At 39.9% G+C, this 21,940-nt stretch overlaps 2 protein-coding genes across 5 annotated transcripts; both read left to right on the top strand.

Moving 5' to 3' along the window:
- Positions 1–1,051: 1,051 nt before the first annotated feature.
- Positions 1,052–16,020, top strand: LOC116244636 (threonine--tRNA ligase 1, cytoplasmic-like). Its single transcript, XM_031616456.2, has 19 exons — positions 1,052–1,328; positions 1,819–1,893; positions 2,676–2,866; positions 3,437–3,560; positions 4,682–4,803; positions 5,469–5,586; positions 6,216–6,280; positions 6,983–7,061; positions 8,209–8,355; positions 9,488–9,586; positions 9,907–10,073; positions 10,597–10,759; positions 11,320–11,457; positions 11,890–11,967; positions 12,413–12,513; positions 13,582–13,686; positions 14,383–14,455; positions 15,142–15,256; positions 15,365–16,020. The coding sequence occupies exons 1-19, from the start codon at positions 1,083–1,085 to the stop codon at positions 15,511–15,513; spliced, it is 2,355 nt and encodes a 784-aa protein (XP_031472316.2). The 5' UTR covers positions 1,052–1,082; the 3' UTR covers positions 15,514–16,020.
- Positions 16,021–16,438: 418 nt separating this feature from the next.
- Positions 16,439–21,879, top strand: TM2D3 (TM2 domain containing 3). 4 transcript variants are annotated; one of them, XM_031616460.2, is made up of 7 exons: positions 16,439–17,164; positions 17,667–17,765; positions 18,437–18,594; positions 19,132–19,306; positions 19,918–19,993; positions 21,016–21,071; positions 21,642–21,879. In XM_031616460.2, the coding sequence occupies exons 1-7, from the start codon at positions 17,077–17,079 to the stop codon at positions 21,857–21,859; spliced, it is 870 nt and encodes a 289-aa protein (XP_031472320.2). In that variant the 5' UTR covers positions 16,439–17,076; the 3' UTR covers positions 21,860–21,879. The 4 variants fall into 4 exon arrangements, with proteins under 4 accessions (XP_031472320.2, XP_031472321.2, XP_031472323.2 ...); XM_031616461.2 differs by having other exon boundaries at positions 17,670–17,765; XM_031616463.2 differs by lacking the exon at positions 21,642–21,879 and having other exon boundaries at positions 17,670–17,765; positions 21,016–21,429.
- The last annotated feature ends 61 nt before the right edge of the window (positions 21,880–21,940 follow it).

The raw sequence follows: 21,940 nt of genomic DNA on the forward strand, positions 1-21,940 counted from the left end.
TGCTCTCCCATTTTCTTCATATTCTCAATCAAAAACGCATGCTATTTTCTTATCCAACTTGTTGGTCTCAGTTGTTCTTCTAATGTTAATATTTATGTATCTCAGCAGGTGAAAGATTCTGATGAAATCTGTAATTCCAGATACATTAGCATCTGATTAATTAGCCTCCTCAGCCACTATAGCTTCTGCTAACTTTTTCTGTTACTGCAAGAAATGCTACATCAAGTGCAAACTACAGCTTTTGAGATTAAAAAAAAAAATACAACCAGTACCCAGAGAGGAGACACAGAAGATGTAGTGTGAGTACATTTCTTAGATCTAACCTCAAAGCTATTTCTGCATTTATTTAATTGTGCTGAGAACATTGATTGCCATTGCAATCCCAAATGGGGTAACAAGTTCTGCATTTGTGGGTGAAAGAATGTCTTTTTAGTCTTAAAAAAATCTTAAAAACAAATAAAAATGGGTGGCATCATAAGAAGCACATCAAATTGTGGAGAAAGACGGGACTGCTCTCCTTCACACACTGCGCAGCTATTTCCAGCTGTGTAAACTGCGTAGTGCTGACACTGATTTGGTAGTTATCCCAATTCCAGTAAAAGCTGGATGAAACAAATACTGAAAGTTTGGGTAGAGAAACTGAAAATAGAGGAACAGGCAGGAAGCACAATGAAAGGAGGGAACCAGAGAAAGAGGAGGTGATAGAAAACTACTCGAGGTAAAAGAACCCATGTAATACGTGGTGGAAACACAGATTTGTTGTGAAAACTGGTCTTCCTAAGGATCAGCGGGCAGGCGGGGATGGCCGGCGGCTGGACTGGATGCTGTGAGCGGCCTTTGCCAACCTGAATGATTCAGTGATTCCTCGGTGCCAAAGTTTTGCGACCGGAGCAGCCCGCCACTACAGCGGCCTCAACGAGGCGCGGCCCCACCCGCCCTCACAGCCCACGGCTCGCACCGGGCCCGGCCGGCTGCCCGGAAGGCTCAGCCGCGCCGTGGGCGGCTCCGTGTCCGTGTGGGCGGGCGGGGCGGGGCAGAGGGCGGAGGCAGCGGGCGGCGGGCGGGCTGCCCGCCCGGGGAAGATGGCGGCGGCCGAGGCGGCGGCGCGGCGCGTGTCGCGGCAGGAGCGGGAGCTGCGCTGGCTGGCGGCGGAGGTCGGCCGCCTGAAGGAGCGGGACGCGCCGCGCTGTGCCGAGGGCTGCAGCCCCGAGCTGCTGCGGCTGAGGGCCGAGAACGAGAAGCTGCGCTACCGCCTCCTGCACCTGCGCCGCAGCCTGGCGGCCGAGCTGGCCCGGGAGGCGCCGGCGGAGCCGCGAGCCGGCAGCGAGGTAACGGCGCTCGGGGCGCGGCGGGACGGGCGTGGCGGCGGCCGGCGCCGTGCGGCCGGGCTGGGAGCGGTACGGCCGGGCTGGGAGCGGTACGGCCGGCCCGGTCTCGGCTGTGCCCGCGGGCTCGGGGCGGCGCCGCTCCCCGCCGTGCGAGAGCTTCGTGAGCGCGGAGTTGTGGTAGCAAACTACCGAAGCCTGTTTCTGTCCTGGCTGCTCCGTGTAAACGCGTCAGGATCTCGGTGGCGGTGGTGATTGGAATAACGTTGAGAAGGCGGTATCGGGAAGGCTGTCGGCGGTCTTGCAGTGTTTGCTGACCGCCGTGCTGTGGCCTAGCTCTGGCCTCAGGTGGGCTGTGTGTGGAAGGGATGTCTCGGCATGGACAGACTGCCTTTGTAGCCCGAGGCCGGGCTGGCCAGCTTCGGTTGGTTCGGTGGCTGCTTGGGAAAAGCCTCAAAAGCAGAGTTATAATTCATGTTCTCGTTATTTTCAGGAAGCCTCCGCAGTACGGCCTGCTGCTGTGGTGGACCAGAAGGAAAAGGAAGTCATCGGTGGACACAAGAGTGAAGTAAGTGGGTTTATTACCATATAATTAAAGGAGGAGTAGTTTTGTTTGATATTCCATTCGGGAGAGATGCTGAAATCTGAAGTACCTCTCTGTATTCTGAAATCCCAGATTTGGGAAGAAGGCTTTCTGTAATGTACGTATACACAAGATGTATCCTCAGAGATTTTCAACTTGCATGTGGAGTTCTTACATGTTCACAGTGCTCTACTTTCCATGTGACAACAGTACGTGGGCTTTGGGGAAATTAAGGTCAGGATACAGTGGTTCCTAAAGAGAGTGGTGTTTCATGAATAGCTGAATAATGTGCACTGTGAAGTAGAATGTTGGCGGCAGTAGCTGTTGTTTGATAGATCATAATTTGTTTTCTGCTAAAGTAAAGGAAACTTCCCCCAAACTATCTTGAGTTACTCGAATCTGATTCTTTGAAAGGACCAGCAGAAGTGAGCTCTTGTTGGAATGATCCAAACTTCTCTGGGATGTCAGCCAAATGCAAACTGGGGCAGAAGTATGGACTGCTCTCTGAGGTTGGGCACGCAGAGCCATTTAGATCCAGATGGATGAGGGTGCACTGGAATATTGAAAAGCCACTATAGCACAGTTAGGAATTTGGACTGCACTATTATGTACCAGTGCTTTACTACGTGTTAGTATAAATTCTAACGTATTGAAATCTAGTCTCAGATGAAACCTCTAGGAATGCATCAGCACTCTAAGCCTCTTCCTTCCATTTCTCTTGCAAATAATTTTTGGCTTGCATGTATGATTTCACTTCCTTGTTATAGTTACAGTGTGAGCCAAGTTTCATAGAAGACAGACTGAAGCTTTATGAAACACTGAAGAAAGAACATGATGCTTTGCTAGCTTACAGAGCAGCCAATGAGACAAAACCTATCAAAATTACTCTGACAGATGGAAAAATAGCGGATGGAGAGTCTTGGAAAACCACACCCTATCAACTAGCTGTAGGAATCAGGTAACTTGCACATTGAAGGAATTGTATTTTTGGGGTGATAAATCTGTTACTGTTATTTGCCTCTCACATTGCTGTGTAAAACATGTATGTCATAGTGAATGGTGACTCAAGTTGTTTCACTTGAAAAGCATTGTTGAGGCCTCTGCTGAATGCCAAGGCAGTAGCAGGAATATGCATCACCAATTATGAGTGATGCTTGAAGCTGTGTGCTGAGGTCATCATGCTTGCTTCCAGTTAAAAAATACAACAGTTAGTCAGACTGTTAAGAACTAAGAGACGTGTAAAGGTTTGTGAGTTACTGGCTAATTGTAGAAAATTGTGAGCAGGTCCCTAGTGCTGAAGGTTGGATGAAGCTAGAAGTCCTGAAAAGTCTATGCTTTAAAAGTAGAAACATGCTTTAAAAAAAACAACAAAAAACAAAACAAAACAACAAAACACCCAAAACTTAAAGACTTAAAGACTAAATGTCTTTAGGTGCTATAAGATGTGAGTGGGGTCATCAAGTATAGAAACATAGCCACTTTTGTGAATTTGAACCTAATATTTTGGTTTCTTCTTTGTGTTCTTTAGTCAAGGGTTGGCTTCAAATGCAGTCATAGCCAAAGTGAATGGTGAACTGTGGGACCTGGATCGTCCATTGGAGGGAGATTGTACTCTGCAGCTGCTTACATTTGATGATGAAGAAGCACAAGCTGTAAATAAATCTGTTTTTAACTTGATGAATAGAGTTTGTGTCATTGAATTGAGTGCAGCTTGTATTAAAAAAAAAAAAAATCAAAAACCTGTTCATTTAATTTTTCTCATTATTTGACAAAGATGCTTAAATACTACATAACTAATTTATAGGTGAAGTAATTCTTACTGTTCTTTTTTCCTCTTGCACATAAACAGGTTATTTCTTGAACGAGACTCAGATTTGGTTTGTAGTGTCTTGATTCGTGTACTAAGTTGAAGTAGTTTGCCTAAGTTGTGTGACTTATGGTGTGTTCAAAGGATGTGTTTGTAGATCAGACACTGAAGGCAACAGTGAGGTTGTCTTAATTTTCTAGAAGTCAAATTTGAGTCATAAATGAAACGAAATATAGACAGTTGTGTGTTGACAGTGCTTGTTAGAAACAAGTAAGCACATCTTGGTCAGTTAAACTATAAATATAGTTAGTGACATGCCCAGGAATTTTCTGTGAGGCTGGGATTCTAGCCTGTGTTTATGCATTGGACTTAGGCTTCATTTTGTCAGATTCACGTGATTGAGTTTGTTCAAGGCATTCCATGAGCCTTCTGGGTTATTAAGTGGCCTGAATTAGTAGGGGCTTAGAACGTAGATGGCTATTTGTCTGTGGAGCTGTTGACTCCCACCTTCTGGTGTTACACATAACATGGTTTACAGTCTTACTGTAAACACACCACATATGAACAACAGCAACGTAATTGTCTGTGTTGCTTTACATGTTGTTAAAGCTGCACAGACTTTAAACTGACTGCTTGACTTGCTTATAAATGAACAGAATATGTTTATTACAGTGACTGAGTTGTGCAGAGGTATAATTGTATTTCAGACTAAAATAAGATGAGGCTTTAATGCTACAGCTGCCAGCTTATTGTCAAAGAAGTAATTAAGAAGTAATTAAAAATCACCATGCAAGTATTTGTCATGGTTAAAAATGACAGCAAAAAATTGGTAAAATTCTCACAGAATTTAAAAAGCAATGACTGATCTATCAGTTTCTCATCTTAAGCCATACGTTTTTGTTTTTGTTAATTTTAATTGTATAAGAATGATGATCCCATGACTTGCTCATCTGACTTGATTCGCAGGTTTACTGGCATTCAAGCGCTCATATTCTTGGAGAGGCCATGGAAGGATTCTATGGGGGCTGCTTGTGCTATGGACCACCAATTGAGAATGGATTTTACTATGACATGTACATTGAGGACAGGTAAATATTCAGTAAGAATTTTAGCACTCATTACTGAAGTGCAGCACTAGAATATTTCACTCCATAATGTTTCTGTATATTAAAATGCATCTCTAATGTTGTCTAAATCTGGCAAGTTGTCCATCTTTTAGTGGAGATGTGTAGAGGGAGTGTATGTTTGTCTAAATACTTAAATTCAAGAGCAGTGTTCAGACAGCTCAGGAATTGGGATTTTTGAATGGTCGTGGGAAAAAAAGACAAAACAAAAACAAAACAAAACAAAAGAAAACAAAAAAAACAAAAACAAAACATGGAGTGGTTTGGTAAAACTTCCTGAAATTCCTGGGACATGCAGAAGGAAATTGCCTTGAAGAATCACGTGTAGAAATGTGAAATACAGTGGGATTTAGCCATAGGTACTTGGAGCTAACGGTCTTCCAGACACTTGAATGAACTGAAGGCTGTTACCTGGGTGATTTGAATGGGATTGTTTGGAGTGATTCTGTTTGTGTTTCAGAGCTTTGTATATGAGAGTACAGCTGATAGCAAGGAACTAAGACAACGCTGTGACAAATCACAGCATGCCCCTTGTGTTTCAGATTTGACTGCTGTAATGTGATTACTTAAAGAATGTGAATATCAGAATAATTGATTTGAGTTTCTCTTGTCCTTGTCTGTTTGTTTAGAGGTGTATCTAGCACTGAATTCCCAGCACTAGAGAACCGCTGTAAAAACATCATAAAAGAAAAGCAGCCTTTTGAAAGACTGGAAGTCAAGAAGGAGATCCTGTTAGACATGTTTAAGGTAAATCTTTGGAGTACCTGTGATTCTGGTATGATGATGTTTTCATAAGAGTTACGTTTTAAAATGCTGCCTGCAACATCAGAATTGTACCTAGCTATGTCATAATAATAATAAAAAAAAGAACTGTAGCATTCTGTCTCCCTTCTCCACATCCCTTACAGGTGTTCAGGAGTTTTTCAAGCAATAAAAAAAACACAATTTCTTGTTGCACAAAAACACCTCAAGTTCAGTGAGATTATTGGTGCTTAAAAAGCACATGGTCATTCTGGTTAACTTGCATGATGAATTGAGATGAACTAAAAAAAGACTTTATTCCCTAGTCCTCCATTTTATATGGTGAATATTAACAGTCTCACTGTACTGTGTTGTAATTGTCTTTTTGAAGTCCTTTGAGGTTTTCAGGTGGTAATCATCATCTTTAACGCTTTGTCTGGACAGCGAAGATAATTTGTCTCTTTCCCCTTTTGTTTTATAATCCTTCTGGAAGGCTGTTGAATGTTTACATTGTGTATCTGACTTGTTGGTTGTGATAGTCTTACTGATGCACGTATTGTTAATACATAATTTTGGAATAGAGTGTTAGTAGCTGTTGTAATGGTGTTCCTGTATTCTCGTGTTTCCTCGTGCAGTATAACAAATTTAAGTGCCGTATCCTTAATGAGAAGGTGAACACACCAACCACCACAGTTTACAGGTAAACAAAATAAATTAAAAGGTGTTACAAAACATTTATACTGTTAAGTATTTCATTTTATTTCAGAAGATAATATTTTTTTCTGTTTTTATTTCTGAATATTTGTATAATCAGGAATGAGACTTTCAATTAGAAATTTTAATTTATGTAAAATCAGGTATTTCCTTTCTCTGTTAGGACAGGTCAGATCTCCATTGGTGGACAAATGGCAGGTCTTTTCAGTCTTTGCCTCTTCGATAAAAAAGATTAAAGTAAATTACCCCCAATTGAATGACTGGATAATGGATAAAACAAACTTCTAGCTAAGTGTGTGCTGAGGATCCTGTTCATGCAGTTGCAGGAACTAGAATTTATTAGTAAAAAAAAATGAGAAAAACGTTTTTTCTGTTTGATGTATATAGTTTGAAATTTCCTGAGCAATTTTAAATGAATTTACATATGGAAATATATGAATTGCTGTGTGTAATACAGTGGTTTTGGTAATGCATCAAATGTGATAAATGTGATGAGTGTTGACCAAGTGAATATCCTGCTTCAAGTACCAGATACAGTTAGATTTAAGATGCACGGATTTGCTGAGTATTACATATGTAGATACTTATTATTTGAGCATGTAAAGCAATACCCTGTATGTCATTAGTTACTGTATTTTAAAATGCTGGACTATTTTGAAATAAACACTTTCATTCTTTTGGTGTTTAGATGTGGTCCACTGATTGATCTCTGCAGGGGCCCGCATGTGAGACACACTGGAAAAATTAAGGCCCTTAAAATATTTAAGGTAAGTTTAAATAAAGCACATCTTAAATCATAACTACCATAAGCTGGTCAGTTGATTTCTTTATCTATTTTTCCTGAAGTGACAAGGTCCCCTGCATTGTTTGTTTTTTTTTTTTGCTTACTCTAAAAATAGTCGCTTATTTATTTCCCCTTTCTCATCAAACAAAACTGCTTTCCTTCATCCATTTCCAAGGCTTGCTTACTGTTGACCATCACAGCAGTCATCAGTGGAAACTGAGAGCGTCTTTTTTTTTTTCTTAATCAGAGTGTTAGTGCAGTTGAATTGTATGACTATAATGAAAAGCAGAGCAAACACTCTCGGGGTAGTGGTGTGGAACTAGCTAACCCATGCACAGTAGAGAAGTTAATGTGGCTAAGCTAATGTGACAGTACTGCTGTATTGTTGTGCTAGTATCTTCAGAGCATTGCACTGTGTAGTGCAGATGTTCTGGTCTGGCTTTGTACTAGCTGTCACATCTTTGTGCTGTTCTGTCCATGCATTATGCATGTTCCCTCCATTCTCTGGTAAATGAACTTCCAAGATGTAAATTGGATCAGAAAATAGTGTTTTGACCTTGTAAGGTGGAGCTTTTCGGGTGTAGGAGGTAAAGTGGGCAGTGGCAGGTCTGTAAATGTTTGTCATGGTTTTATGATTTTTGTTATTGGCTTTTTAAAAATGGAATTGCTGACAAGAACGATGCAGTTTCAGTTAGTTGCAGATGCTGATTCTGATGTTGTCAGACTGTCCCCATTGGGACATTTATTATACTTGCTTCTGCTGATTTCCTGACTGAAGTCTATTCTATGGATTAAGTGTTTGACTTGTCAGAAAGCTAGGATTTAACTGAGAGACTTCCATGTTTATTTTTTGCATTGTTTTGAACTTAAACAAGAGATAACACGTGGTTCGAGTTAAAATACGGAATCTAAGTAAAATAAATATGACTTGACTAGTGACTTTTGTTTATACCTTCTGCATTAGGCATGCTGACTAAAAGGCCACGCAAGTATCTGTAATATAAATAAATGCTGGATGACTGCATGTAATTCTTTTACCAAGTTAAAAGCCTTAACATTCAAATGCATTATTCTTCCTCTTGCTGAGAGTATAACAATGCTTATCCTCAGTTATGGGTTTTGTCCATCAGAATTCCTCTACGTACTGGGAAGGAAAAGCTGACATGGAAACTCTGCAGCGAATCTATGGGATATCCTTCCCTGATAACAAAATGATGAAGGAATGGGAAAAATTCCAGGAAGAAGCTAGAAACCGGGATCATAGGAAAATTGGAAAGGTGTGCTCTTCTATGGTCTGCTTCTCTTTTATGCTACTGCAATAGAATTCATTCTCTTCTTTCTTTTTAGGGTAATTTGAATGGGAACCTGTTCTGTGCATTTATCTTCCAGTGTACTTTTCATTTCAAAATTTCATTTACACAAATTTGGCTCACCAGTTGCTTACAGATACTGAGCTCACTTTGGGAATAAGTTGGGAAGTAGTCCCTGGGCTTGGGGAGGTATGTCTTAACATTTGATGTAGGATATTTTGAGATTCTACATGAAACACTACATTTTTCATAGAAGGGAGAAATTATTGAAAATTTTATGAATGATATTTTGGTCATGCTTTTTATAGGTGCAAGTGAGGAAGTAATACATACCAGTACATACCTCTACTAGGTTAAAGTGAAAAGATTTAGTATTAAATTGAGTTACTTGTTGGTAGGTACCAAAACACTGCCTTCATAAGCAGTAATGAACAACTGGGGGGACTCAGAAGGAGAGTCAATGAGAAACTTACAGAAAACTGACAAAGGATAGGTGTGGCAGAGTGATCTTTGCTGCGGCGTTTGTGTTTCAATTAACTCACTAAGACTTGAACATGTGTACAGTGTACTTGATGATTACTTACTTGCATTTTCAAAAACAAGTTATCTACCGTGGGAAAAAAAAATTACCTATTATCTATATATCCAGTATCTAATAATTGTAAGAGGCTAAGGTACTCTTATGATGTACCAGAGCCACACTTCTGAGTTTGTATTTGAGCTAATTCTGAAGAATGACCAGCTCATGAATTTCAGCTGTCAACCCTCAGATGGGTATGTGTGTAATTGCATTGGTTACTAATGGTAAGATTACTTCAGGCTTCAAGATTTTGAGGAAATGTCTATTTAGATAGCCACTGAGTTAAGTGGGCTACCAGTCATATACAGATTTCTAAGAGTAAGAACTGGAAAGAAATTAACATCTGTTCTGAGAAATTGTTACCTTTTAGAAATCATTTTGTTACTGTAGTAAATCATCTTGTTACTGTATTCTTTCATTTTTGTGAAGTCTCAGTGTGCGAAATAGTCATTTCCTTCAGGTAACTATTAGAGATATATCTGAAATGATGTTACAGAATTCTGTTTCCTATTTACATAGGAGCAAGAACTCTTCTTCTTTCATGATTTGAGTCCTGGAAGCTGCTTTTTCCTCCCCAGAGGTGCCTTTCTTTATAATACACTCACAGATTTCATACGAGTGAGTATAGACATGCTTAATACTTTCTGTTGATCTCAAGTGGTGTGCCATTTTGTAGCACTGAGCTGTTCTCAGAGAGAGGTGGGTCTATGTATGTAAGCATATGTGATTTTCACCAAGATCATATAGATATAACCTTTTCCAAAATAGGACAGATGAAAGCATTCTTAACTGACACGTTTTACAGTTGTGTAAAACCTTCATGTTTACTTACCTAGTAAAGTGCCATAGTAAGAAAACAATTTTTAAAAAAGTAAGAAAATCAGGATTTTGCTTGTAGAAAGCTGAATCATCTTGTAAATGTTTAATTTGTTTTACAGGAGGAGTATCACAGGCGTAATTTTACTGAAGTTGTATCTCCAAACATCTTCAACAGTAAACTCTGGGAAACTTCTGGGCACTGGCAGCACTACAGTGAAAATATGTTCTCTTTTGAAATAGAGAAGGAAACTTTCGCGCTTAAACCAATGAACTGTCCAGGACATTGGTTTGTACTTTCAACTGAAAGCCTTCTTACTTCACTATTTTTATCCCTTGTGAGGCTGAGGAGAAAGAAATGTGGTGTCAATATGCATTATCATTTGTGTGTGCAGTAGACAACTGAGCAGCTAGGATGTCTATAGAGCTCCCTGGCAGCATCCCAAAGCGGACCAAATAAAACTTTTGTAGGAGGGTCTTTCAGTAAGTCTAGAATAAGTAGCTAGATTTGTGTGTATCAATATTAGCCGTACCAGTAGCAAATATAAGTAATGTTGATTAGATTGAGGCTTCATTTACAGCGTATCAAAATTCTGATTGTTATTCTCAGTGTTGCTTTTTTTCTAGGTGGTCTCTAGCAAGGCTTTTTGAGTGCCTTGTGCACTCCATGTGCCTGCCTTTTAGAATGTGGACAGTCTGAACGAATAAATGCTTAACAGTGAAATTACCATCTATATAAACTGCTAGTTTATGTACTGACTTAAGTCTTCTGCAAGAAGGATAAAAGCAAGGTTCCTTCATGTTCCTTCTAGCTTGATGTTTGCCCATCGTCCGCGATCCTGGAGAGAAATGCCTCTAAGACTTGCAGATTTTGGAGTTCTTCACCGAAATGAGCTCTCTGGCACTTTAAGTGGCTTGACTCGCGTAAGGCGCTTCCAACAAGATGATGCTCATATCTTCTGTACAATAGAACAGGTAAAAAATAAAAATTAAAAAAAATCTCTCCTCACCAACTCAAACTGACATTAAAAAAAGTAAAACTCATACAGATTTTTCTACTGTGTTTTCTAGCATAATGCTGTTTTCAATTTTTTTTTTTTAGATGTAGGTGTTTTCTATTTAATCATCTGATACTTCATATTTCTTAATCTTCTGCAGTAATACTCATAGGTAGCCTCTTGAAGTTATTTTGTTAGAAGTTGAAAATAGCAATGCTGAATTTTTTTTTTTTGAAGTTAAATACTTATATAAAAAGAATAAAACCATATTTAAGGGATGTTATTGATATGAATTACAGAACGGATCTTTGTATAGGAGTTTTCCCTTGAGTAAGATAGATACATCAGGCAAGTAAATTACGGAAGGCAAAGTATTTTTCCTCCTTCGTTTCCGCCTCCCATTTTCATGTGATGGTTGTTATGTAGTGGCCTCTTAACTCTGGTTATGATGAGTTCAGCAAATTCAGGTTTTGATGTAAATAAATATGTAAAAATATTGTTTTATTTTTCAAATAATTTCTTTTGTTTGCATTTAAGATTGAAGAAGAAATTAAGGGCTGTCTTGATTTCTTGAAGTCAGTTTATTCTATCTTTGGCTTTACCTTCCAATTGCATCTTTCAACAAGACCAGAAAACTATCTAGGAGAATTAGAGATTTGGAATCATGCAGAAAAGGTAATTGACATTTAAAAATATATATATAATATATATGTATGTTTTTAATATGTGCAGAGGTTTTATAGAAGTAGATATTTAGTTAAATTGTTTCATGTTGAACAGTGACATATGTGAAATTGTGTAAGTCAGATGCTAAATATTATCCTGAATAGAAATGCATGTTGAAAAGCTGTATAATGTGAGGTTTCTTTTAGATTTTTCAAGAGTCCCTTATCTTGAACTGATTTTTTTTTTCCTCTCAGATTAATCAGAAAATTTTTACAAGGAACTCTTTTACTCTTTTATTTTAAAGAATATCCTAAGTGACTAAATGTTTGAACGATAGTCATCAGCATGTTGAGTTGCTTAATATTTCAGAGAAAAATGCTTACACTTTTACAGAGATGAAATGCTCTATTGTTGTAATTACTCTTTCTGTTTCATGATTAGCAACTTCAAAACAGCTTGGATAACTTTGGAGTACAGTGGGCATTGAATCCAGGAGATGGAGCGTTTTATGGTCCTAAGGTTAGTGAATTGGTATTTTAATACAACTTCAGGATGGACAACAATGTAGACAAAATGTAGGCAAACAGTATCAGGTTACTGGGTAATCTTTATTTGGAGACCTCATTGTGGCCTTCCAATGCTTGAAGGGAGCATATAAACAGGAGGGGGTATGACTGCTTACAAGGGTGGATAGTGATAGGACAAGGGGAAATGGTTTTAAACTGAGACAGGGGAGATTTGGGTTAGATATGAGGAGGAAGTTTTTCACTCAAAGGGTGATGACACACTGGAGCAGTTTGCCCGTGGAGGTTGTGGATGCCCCATCCCTTGAGGCATTCAAGGCCAGGCTGGATGTGGCTCTGGGCAGCCTGGTCTAGTGATTGGTGATCCTGCACATAGCAGGGGGTTGGAACCAGGTGATCATCGTGGTCCTTTTCAACCCAGGCCATTCTGTGATTCACAGATTGATATTAAAATCAAAGATGCTCTTGGAAGATACCATCAGTGTGCTACTATCCAACTTGACTTCCAGCTACCCATTCGCTTTAATCTTACTTACGTTGGGTGAGTGATTTAAAATACTTATTTTCTACCTTGAACAAATAGAATACTTATCTGCAATTTCCATAAACTGAGATATATTAATGCTCTGTTGCTCACTTGGCAAATTATTAGTTTGCGTCTAAGTAGCCTGCAATGGTCTATGAAGGGAAACATCTCCTGTGAGTGGAGGACTGAGTCCAGAACTTGAAGGTGTTTTCTCAGCATAACGATAGCTCGCTTTAATTGTAAATGCCATTGTTTGTGGGAAAATTTGGTGACCTATTTGTCTTGAGAAAACTGGTAAGCAACTGATTATATGGCTCAGTTCTTAATTTTAGTCTAGTCATCATGTCTTCTTTGAGGACATTAAGGAGACGACATGTTTGGAGTAGGAAATGCTTTGTTCTTTTTGTTGGATAGAATTAGGTGACCTTGAAGGATATAAAATGAATGCAAAAAGTTTTTAAAGGGAAATGTCTCTTAGACTTCCAGCTAAGAAAAGAGACATTTTATCATCTGAGTGTGTTAATTTTAGAACCAGGGTTGTTTTTTCTTACAATGTTTATTTTTATATAATACAAAAAGTTTGAGGGAGGTGTTGGTTATTTTTGGTTCTGCTGCATATTCTTCAGTAGACATCATAGCTCTTCAGTAGAAAATAAGATTAGAAATAGCAGCTGGCCTTTTTTTTTTTTTAATAATCAGAGGTGTGTAACTTAAAGAAAGAAATGAATAATGAGGGCAGATAAATCCTGTGCAAGAAGATGAATTCAGCTCATAGTGGAAAAGAGAGGAAGGATATAAAATATTAAATACAGAGACAGGAGCTGTCAGTTTTGGAGTTAAATTGTAGAGTGTGCTTTTTTAAACTTAAGAACTTGTGTCTATGTCACAGTCATTCTGATTACTCAGTATTCCTTTAAAAGCGTAATTCATTCTGAAGTAGATTTTCAATAGCAACTGGCAATTTTTGCTTAGTATAAACTACTGTTTTTTTTACTGTGATAAGTAAAATCAAAAGAATTAGTAGGATTGCATGTATGTAATCTAGGAGAAGTGTGGTTTTGAAACTGTCATTTTCTTTTTCAGTAAGGATGGAGATGATAAAAAGAGGCCAGTGATTATTCACAGAGCTGTTCTGGGATCTGTGGAGAGAATGATAGCTATTCTAGCAGAAAATTATGGAGGAAAATGGTACGTGACACAAATACAATTCTGAGAAATGTTAAACAACATGGTTAGGAAATATAGGTTCTCCGTAATGTCTCATACATTACCTTACAAAATGATTTCTCTAGGGTTTTCTCAACAGCAGGTGAGATGAAATGAAATCTAGTTTTACAGTTCCAGTTTTGTATTCTACTTATAGCTCATGGTTAAAAATTCTATGAGATAAGAATTGCAACTGAATGTGTGTGTGCTGCATTTTACTTCTTCCTTTTTACTGGATGATGCTTAATGTATGTAAAGTGGTTACTTACACAGACATAAATTAGCCTAGATATGTGATTATTCTCTTTTTATTTGTAAGTTGTTCTATTTCATCTCAAGTTAGCTCTGAAGATATTTCTTCTTTAATAGATTGAAGGATTAAGGAAGAGTGAATTCTCACCTTTAAATGCAGAGTCTACCCACCTAGTACTATCAAGTTATATAACAACTGAAAGCAGAAATTATGTGAAGAATTGAAATTTATTTAAATTTGTGAAATTGGTAGGAAGTGAACAGAAGGTCAGTTCTGTGTATTTTATCAGATTCAGTGTGATATTTTATGTGAATTGAAAAGTGTAAAGGTAACGTTATGCAACATTCTTAGCTTACAATTCTGTGGATATGAATGAAAATGTAGAATGCTCATTTATCTTTTTTTTTTCTTGTTGGGTTTGCCAGGCCATTCTGGCTGTCTCCACGGCAGGTCATGGTTGTGCCTGTGGGACCTACTTCTGAGGAGTATGCACGGCAGGTGAGAATACACCTTATGCAGCAAGCAATTTTAGTAGCTCCTGAAATACTCATCCTTGAGCGAGCATTAAATGCTTTAATAATATAGGAGATGCTTTTGGGTCAAGTCATTTTTTTCCATGCCCTCTAAAATTGTGTAAGCCTGAGAAAGGGAAATATAACTAAATGTTTGGGGTTTTGTTACCATGTACAAACTTCAGTAATAATTACAGGAAAAATGTTCTGAGCTATTTATCTTACATACTAACAAATGTTTCATTGTAGAATTATCCCCTTAAAGTGTAGGGGTAGACTTGATTTCTTCCATTTTCCAGGATATATACCCTTGGCTACACTGCATTTAGGCAAAGTTCTTTTTATCAACTCCCACCCCCTTTTAGTGCAAACATAAATGGTTCTCTTCCTTTTCTTCTTTCCATGGCTGAGGCATTTTGGCATTCAGCAGTGTAGCTGTCTGAGAGGATCAGCAAATGTTTGATATGGATGTTAACTTGTATTTCTTCTAACAAGGAATTGCTAAGCATTAAGGTCCTGTCAAGCTCTTTAGGCTATGTGCAGTTTTCTTAAAATAATTTTGACTTCATTAATACAGCTGTTCATAAGAGCTAAATTAGTTACATTTATAAATTATTTATTGGATGGAATCTTGTAAAATATATGCTGTAATAGTAAATGTCTTTTTTTTAGGTTTGCACTGAGTTTTTTGAAGCAGGATTTATGTCAGATGTGGATCTAGATCAGAGCTGCACATTGAACAAGAAAATCAGAAATGCACAACTGGCTCAATATAACTTTATCTTAGGTAACTGCAGAGTCTTTCTGCATATTGTTTAAGTTCTAATGGGCATGGTTTGTCTAGGCTCACTTAATAATGTAGATAGTTTAATATTGTTTGTGATAAATCTTGCAGTGGTTGGTGAAAAGGAGAAAGCAAATCATGCTGTCAATGTGAGAACAAGAGACAACAAAGTTCATGGAGAAATTTCGGTATCTTCTGCAATTGAGAAACTCAAGAAATTTAAGAGTTTGCGTCTTCCAAATGCAGAAGAAGAATTCTGATGTTGCTACTAAGGAAGAAAAAAAAATACAGATATCAACTGCCCATGTGAAATGGTGTTGCTTTCCTTCTCTATAGCAGTAATGTTTATCTGAAAGAATTTGAAGCATGGATGCGCAAACCAAGCAAAGGTAGCAGTGTTGATTCTCCAAGTTTAGCATGAGAAAACAAATGCAGTGGGTGACTTCTTTGACGGTCCTGTGGGACTCCACTCAGTGCTGGTTGCAGAACACCTTCTTTAGGCATCCTACACTTCTGCTAAAATATATCAGTTTTACTGTGTAAATAAATAGTGCTGTACTAGCTGAAGGAGCAGAAGACTGGGAAATGTGCTGAGTGCAGCTGCTGAACTACCTCAGTCACACAGCAGCTGCTGAACTGACAACGGCCTGGAATCCAGAGCTTGGCTCTTGGGTTTTGCTTCTTTCTAACTCTGAATTGTCAAATACGTGTCGAATATTAGAGTAAGGGAGTAGCCTGTTCCTTCATGCTCACAACTGATAAATAAATGGTATCTGTTCGAAATCACAATGTAACAAGGTACTGAATGAGTCTATGCCTTCGGTAACTGCTTGCTGTAAAGGTGATTACCAAGAATGAAGTTGAATTAACCGCCATATCTGTGTGTGGGAAGTTTTATTTCTGCCTCTTTGTTAACTTGGCTCTCTGAAAACAACAACAAAAAAAAATCCCACTCAACTTGCCTTTCAAAGAAATGGGCATGTGATTTATTGCTGTGGCTGCTTGGGATACTGAGTGCTAAAACTGGATGATGTAATCTTTGTTTTGTTTTAAGTGTGTTGGAATACAAATCGGTTCTACTTATCTGATCTGATTGTGTATGCTTATAAATGATTTTTAAAGCTAATTCTGCAGGGCATTTAATTAATGTTTTTGATCTGTGATTTTTAACCATGAGTATTTTGTCACTGTTATATGCTCTGTCAACCTGTCAGGCTGTGACAGAGTACAGCCACGAGTCGGAAGTGCTGTTTGACACAGATGTTATTACAAGCACGCCAGTGCCTCCCCCTGCCTGCAGCCTGTGTCCCATGGCCCCGTGCTTTGTGCTGTGCTAGTTGAGGTTTGTGACCCAGCTTTTACCAACACAAAAAGAAAAGCAAATTGTCGGAAGGAGGATGGGGAAAGCTTTCCGCTCAGCTTTACAGAATTCATGTCAGATGAGCGGGGTAACTTTTTTCTATTTTTAACAATACGTTCTTGTCTGTAAAACTTGTTTTGAGTGGTCTACATTTGCCTTCCGTGACCCGCGATGTATTCGGGCTCCAGCAGAGAGGGGCAGTAGTTTAAGATGAACTTCCCGTTTTTTCGATAGCGGGCTTTAACGCGCGTACCCGTGCTGTAGCCGTTGCAGTTTTCAGAGGACGTGCGGCATATGCTCCAACTTTATGCAGGGAGAAGGGCGTGAAGGACGGCGGCGCTGAGGCAGGCGGGAGGGAAGCAGGACAGCTGTGCGGGGTTCAGCCCCGAGCACCGCCTGCGGGCGGGCGGGCGCGCTCCGCCCCTCTCCGGGCAGCGCCGGCCGTGAGGCGGCGGCAGACAAGATGGCGGCGCCGGCGGGGCTGAGCGCGCTGCGGCGGCTCTGCGGCGTCGCGCTCTTCGTGTCGCAGCTCTACGTCCTCTCCGGCCGCGGTGAGCGCGGTGCCCAGGCTGGGGCGGGCGGTGGGGACGGGCAGGGCGGGCCCGGCGGAGCCTCGGCGCGGTGGCTGCCGCTCTCGGGGTGGTCGGGCGGGGCCGGGGCCGGGGCTGAGCTCAGACGCGCGGCCCGGAGGTGGGCGGCGGAGCGGTGCCCCCTGACGCCGCCGGGCGCCACCACTGCCCGGGCGCGGCCCCGTGCCGCAGCTCCGTGTGAGGAGCGGCTGCGGTGCGCGGTGCGGAGGGAAATGAGCTTTGAGAAAACGAGGCTGAGCTGAAACTCAGCGTGTTTTGTCTGAAAGGTGTAAATCGGTTCTCCTGCTCGTCTTTAATATTTAACGTTTACATCCTGCGGTTTATAAAATGGGAAACCTGATTTATGCTTTTATTATTGCACTTTCCATGGTGGGTTGTTTTTTTAACCAATGTGGTGAAATCAAACCGTTCCCGATGCACTTCATTCTCAAAATACCACTTTCTCCTTTTTTTCCCCCCACAGCAGGATCTTTGATGGCCACGAAGCATTCACAGCCACAGTCCTCGTTTGCAAAAAGCCTGACTTCAACGAGCACAAACGCTCCGTACTTCAGGGCAGCAGGTACAGTGTGCTGCTGTTCCCTGTGTTTTGGCCCTGTGGGTTTTATCCTCCGAGTATTGAGGTTACCAGTAAAGCTCTTCAATTCTGTCTTAGAAACCTCTATTTTCTTGTAGAGAAGCGATGATATGATGTAGAGCATCGTATCAAGAATTCCTCTTAAATAACCATAAGAAATGATTTGCGTTATACAGTTAGAAAGCTCATTCATATAAAATCTTAAATTGGCATTGTAGTTCATATGTTTTATGCCTATGATGGATGGTGGAAATTCTTGAGAGACTTCAGTGTTCTGCAAGAAGTTGTTACTGCTCCCAGTGCAATGTAAATACAGCTTTTGTGTATTCCTGAGGGTATGCAGAGGTAAGTGTTTCAGCCAGGGAGTAAATTAAGAGGTGATTCTGAGCACATGTGAACAATACATGTCTGTGAACAAGTCCATGCTGAGTGTTGTTGTGCTGGGCTCTGTCATCCTGTGCAGAATTTTTCAAGATCCTTGCAAGTTGCTTTGCTGTGTCGTATGGCTAGTATAGATTCTGTTTGTTGCAAATAAAGGGAAGTCCTTGATATGGTATCAGTGCATATGTGTGTATTTGAATATGCACGCTTCAGGCTATATAGCTTTTTTAAATTTGAATTTTTGTGTAATTTCATTTACATATTTCATCTTTCAGAAAGTACAGAAATTCCAGCTTATGTGACGAAATGTCCAAGCAATGGACTCTGCAGTAGATTGCCACCAGACTGCATGATATGTAACACAAATTATTCTTGCATATATGGGAAGCCGGCCACTTTTGATTGCAGAGTGAAACCACATGTTCATTGTGTTGTAAGTAACCTATTATTTTTAAAACTAATTTTGAGTGGCATCTTGTCATAAAGTATCTGTGTATATTAAAAAATTTCTTACGTAAGCAGCCTGTTAGGTTATCATAGGCAGGTTACCAGTTTTGTGATTGAACTGTAGGCTGTTGGTAGAGAGTCAGGCCTACTCCTCTCTGCTTGCCTTTCTTGCATTGGATCTTGTTGTCATGCGGTCACTGATTGATTGTGTTTAATTGGTGTGCTGACCAATGAGAACTGAACCAGTTTGAGAATGGGGAGGCTAATGTCTGTCAGAGGTTGAAACCAAATGAGTAAGAACAGTCAGTTTAGCAGCAGCCTCATTTGGATTAGAGGAAGCAGTAGTACTAAAACTGTGTTTTAATACCTGTGTCAGTTTTATCGTGTTGACTTTTCTATGATGTGGAGGTACCAAAGAGCAATTGACATTTTGCCCAACATTTCTATCTAGGGGATGTAGTTTGATATTGAAGGCTGACCATTTCTTGATTGCTAATGAAGTGGTAATGCTGTCCTTCTGTAGGATCAGAATAATCACGAGCAGGAGAACTTTACAATTAACATGACGTGCCAGTTTTGCTGGCAGCTTCCAACAACTGACTACGTGTGCACCAATTCTACAAACTGCATGACGGTTTCTTGTCCACGGCAGCGATACAATGCCACTTGTACAGTGCGGGATCACATCCGTTGTCTGGGTAATGCGCCGTGCCGGGCTTTTTGTGAAGACTTTCTTCTAAATGACATTTTAATCTTGAGTCAGCACAATGATTGTTTATGTTGATTACAGTAACAGTCTGCACCTTGATCAATCTATTGAATATTTTTACAGTTGCATTTTAATTTTTGTTTATAGAAGTGATGGCTAACTGCAAACCTTGTTTTTCAGGACTGTTGTATACCTTTCATGTGAGGGAAAATTGGTCTGTCTGTTTTCTTTTTGTCAACTTTTATGACTTAAACTACTTTGCACAACATTAATAGAATCAATTTCAAATGTCTCAGGAGAATAGTGGAAAAAGTCACACTGGTGTCACCCAACTAGTTTAATTTTCCCTGTTTATTTGTTCAATTACTGTTCATGTTTTCTGATGTGAGACAAAGTTTGATGGTCTACAGAGGACTGTAAAATGTAAGATTTTTCTCAAAAAATCTTGTTTCAATCAGTGCCAACCCTTTTAGTGCCTTGTTAGAGTAATACAGTGAGTTTGGCTTCATATGTCATTTTCTTACTTATTATGTGATTGTGTTGTTTTTGTTTGTTTGTTTTGTCAGTTGCATTAAGGTTGAAACCTTTTCTAACATTCAGGTAACAGAGTCTTTCCGAAGATGCTGTATTGCAACTGGACTGGAGGTTATAAGTGGTCTACTGCCCTGGCACTAAGGTACACAAGAGCTATTAGCAGAACTTAAGCTAAAATGTTCATTATTGTAAACGTATCATGCAGAAAATCTTTGTTCCATGTTATTCAGTGCAGTGGGTATTTTATAATGGTTTAGAACTTGGAGCCATATGATGACTGAAGATTCTGTATTAGCTGTTTTCAGTAGAGCTTGGAAGAAAACCTCTACCCTTCTTCTGCATTGAATGTGCTTTCTTCAGAGTAAATGCCAATGATTCTGAAGCCTTGAGTGATTCTCTAAGTAGAGGGGACGTGCTTTCTGTATTCTGTATGGTGACAGATGAGCTACTGAAATAATGTAATGAGGTTCTGAAATAACAGAATGCTGAAATAATTCTGTGGACTTAGGATTGTTTGCTCCCCCTTAAATGCTTAAAGCAATTAAGGTTGAAAATCATCCAAATAACCTCTGGAATGCAGCTATTTCTGAATTTGATGAGTATCACTGATCAGTGTGTAGATGGTTTACACTTTTTAAGGCTTCTCTTCCAAGTGTTATAGCTGGAAATGCTTTAAAAGGATTCTTAAATTTTAAAATTATTAGTGTAGAAAGCTGCGTAGCAGTTTTGAAATAGACTCTTTAGGTAGCTTTTGACACATTAAGCCATTAGAGAACTGCAACAGTGGTTTGAAAATACAGGGAGTTCTTTTGGTGGCTTTTTTTGAACATTTTTCATTAAGTTTTAGAGCTTCAAAAAAGATGAATTATGTAGTAAGAATCTATATTCCCCAAGACAAATACATAAGACTGTGATTAAGGACATAAAGTAATACAGTTGCCTTCACAGCAGGAGTTGTTCCTGCCACCAGCTGAAGAAATTGGCTCTTGTGTAGGGATGAGAGTGCTGTTTCTATAGCCTATTTTTCAAGCTTCTACAAAGTTAGAAAAGTAGAGAAGTTTTGTTTTCATTGCTTGCCATGAATGAAAAACTGTCAGGTCTCTGGGTGCTATAAATGTAACTATAAAATAATATAGAAGTAATGAATTGTTTTTATTCTCACAGCATCACCCTTGGTGGATTTGGAGCAGATCGTTTCTATTTGGGCCAGTGGAGGGAAGGTCTGGGAAAACTCTTCAGCTTTGGTGGACTGGGAATATGGACACTGATTGACGTGCTGCTAATTGGCGTGGGCTATGTGGGACCTGCAGATGGCTCTCTTTATATTTAAATGTAGTTGTAGTTTCCAAGAGGAGTAATTGCTTGGAAAGGGCTCCCTATAGAAGTGTGTAGGAGTCTGAGCCCTTAAGATAGAATAAAGAACAGTTGTTCTTTCAGTGTGGATACATTTTAATGTACAGTATCTGTACTTAGTTTGCCTTTAAATAAGGTAAAACAAAAGGGTGGATCACTAAGTTGAAATTAATTTCCCTTCATTTATGGATGTGCTGTTCTTCTGAGAAAGGTTGATTACCAATATATGTCAGTCATGTTTTTTTTCCCATTGCATACCTGGGGAGGTTAATTTATTTGCCTGAGCTCACCACGCTCGATGATCTTCATCGCATCCATCTCTAGCTTTTGCTTCGTGACTGGTTGACTTAGAAGTGGGGCTTTAGATTAGATGGGGCAAGTAGATTGCTGAGGCTCAAAGCTAAATGCAAAATAACCGCAGTACCTTTGAGTTCCAGGACGGCTTTCTTTCGGTTGGGTTCGACCTGTGTCTGAGTGGAAATGCCTGCTTGGTGCCAGCCATCCTGCACGTCGATCTCCGGGCCGAGGCGTGGCGGTGCGGCCGCGGTGCCGTTCGGGCTGCGCAGCGCGCTGTGCCGCAGCCCGGCCGCCGCTGCTGTCAGCCAGCCGCTTGAGCTCCGAGGGGCGGTGGTCGGGCGGTTGTTTCACTCAATAAACTTGATCTTGGAGCGGTAACTGAGTTTCGCGTCGGTTGCGCTTTCGTGAACGCGCCGCCCTGCGGGGCGCTGCGCCGTTA

Source organism: Phasianus colchicus, chromosome 12, assembly GCF_987193195.1.
Source record: "Phasianus colchicus chromosome 12, bPhaCol1.hap1.1, whole genome shotgun sequence".
Lineage (NCBI taxonomy): Eukaryota > Metazoa > Chordata > Aves > Galliformes > Phasianidae > Phasianus > Phasianus colchicus.

Excerpts from the sequence above, each read along its gene's own strand:
- TM2D3 (XM_031616460.2), top strand. The coding sequence starts at position 17,077 with ATGGCGGCGCCGGCGGGGCTGAGCGCGCTGCGGCGGCTCTGCGGCGTC. Across the intron at positions 17,766-18,436 it reads TCCGTACTTCAGGGCAGCAG|AAAGTACAGAAATTCCAGCT; the intron begins GTACAGTGTGCT and ends TTCATCTTTCAG. Across the intron at positions 21,072-21,641 it reads TTTGGGCCAGTGGAGGGAAG|GACGGCTTTCTTTCGGTTGG; the intron begins GTCTGGGAAAAC and ends TTTGAGTTCCAG.
- LOC116244636 (XM_031616456.2), top strand. The coding sequence starts at position 1,083 with ATGGCGGCGGCCGAGGCGGCGGCGCGGCGCGTGTCGCGGCAGGAGCGG. Across the intron at positions 6,281-6,982 it reads CCAACCACCACAGTTTACAG|ATGTGGTCCACTGATTGATC; the intron begins GTAAACAAAATA and ends TTTGGTGTTTAG. Across the intron at positions 12,514-13,581 it reads TTTAATCTTACTTACGTTGG|TAAGGATGGAGATGATAAAA; the intron begins GTGAGTGATTTA and ends TTTCTTTTTCAG.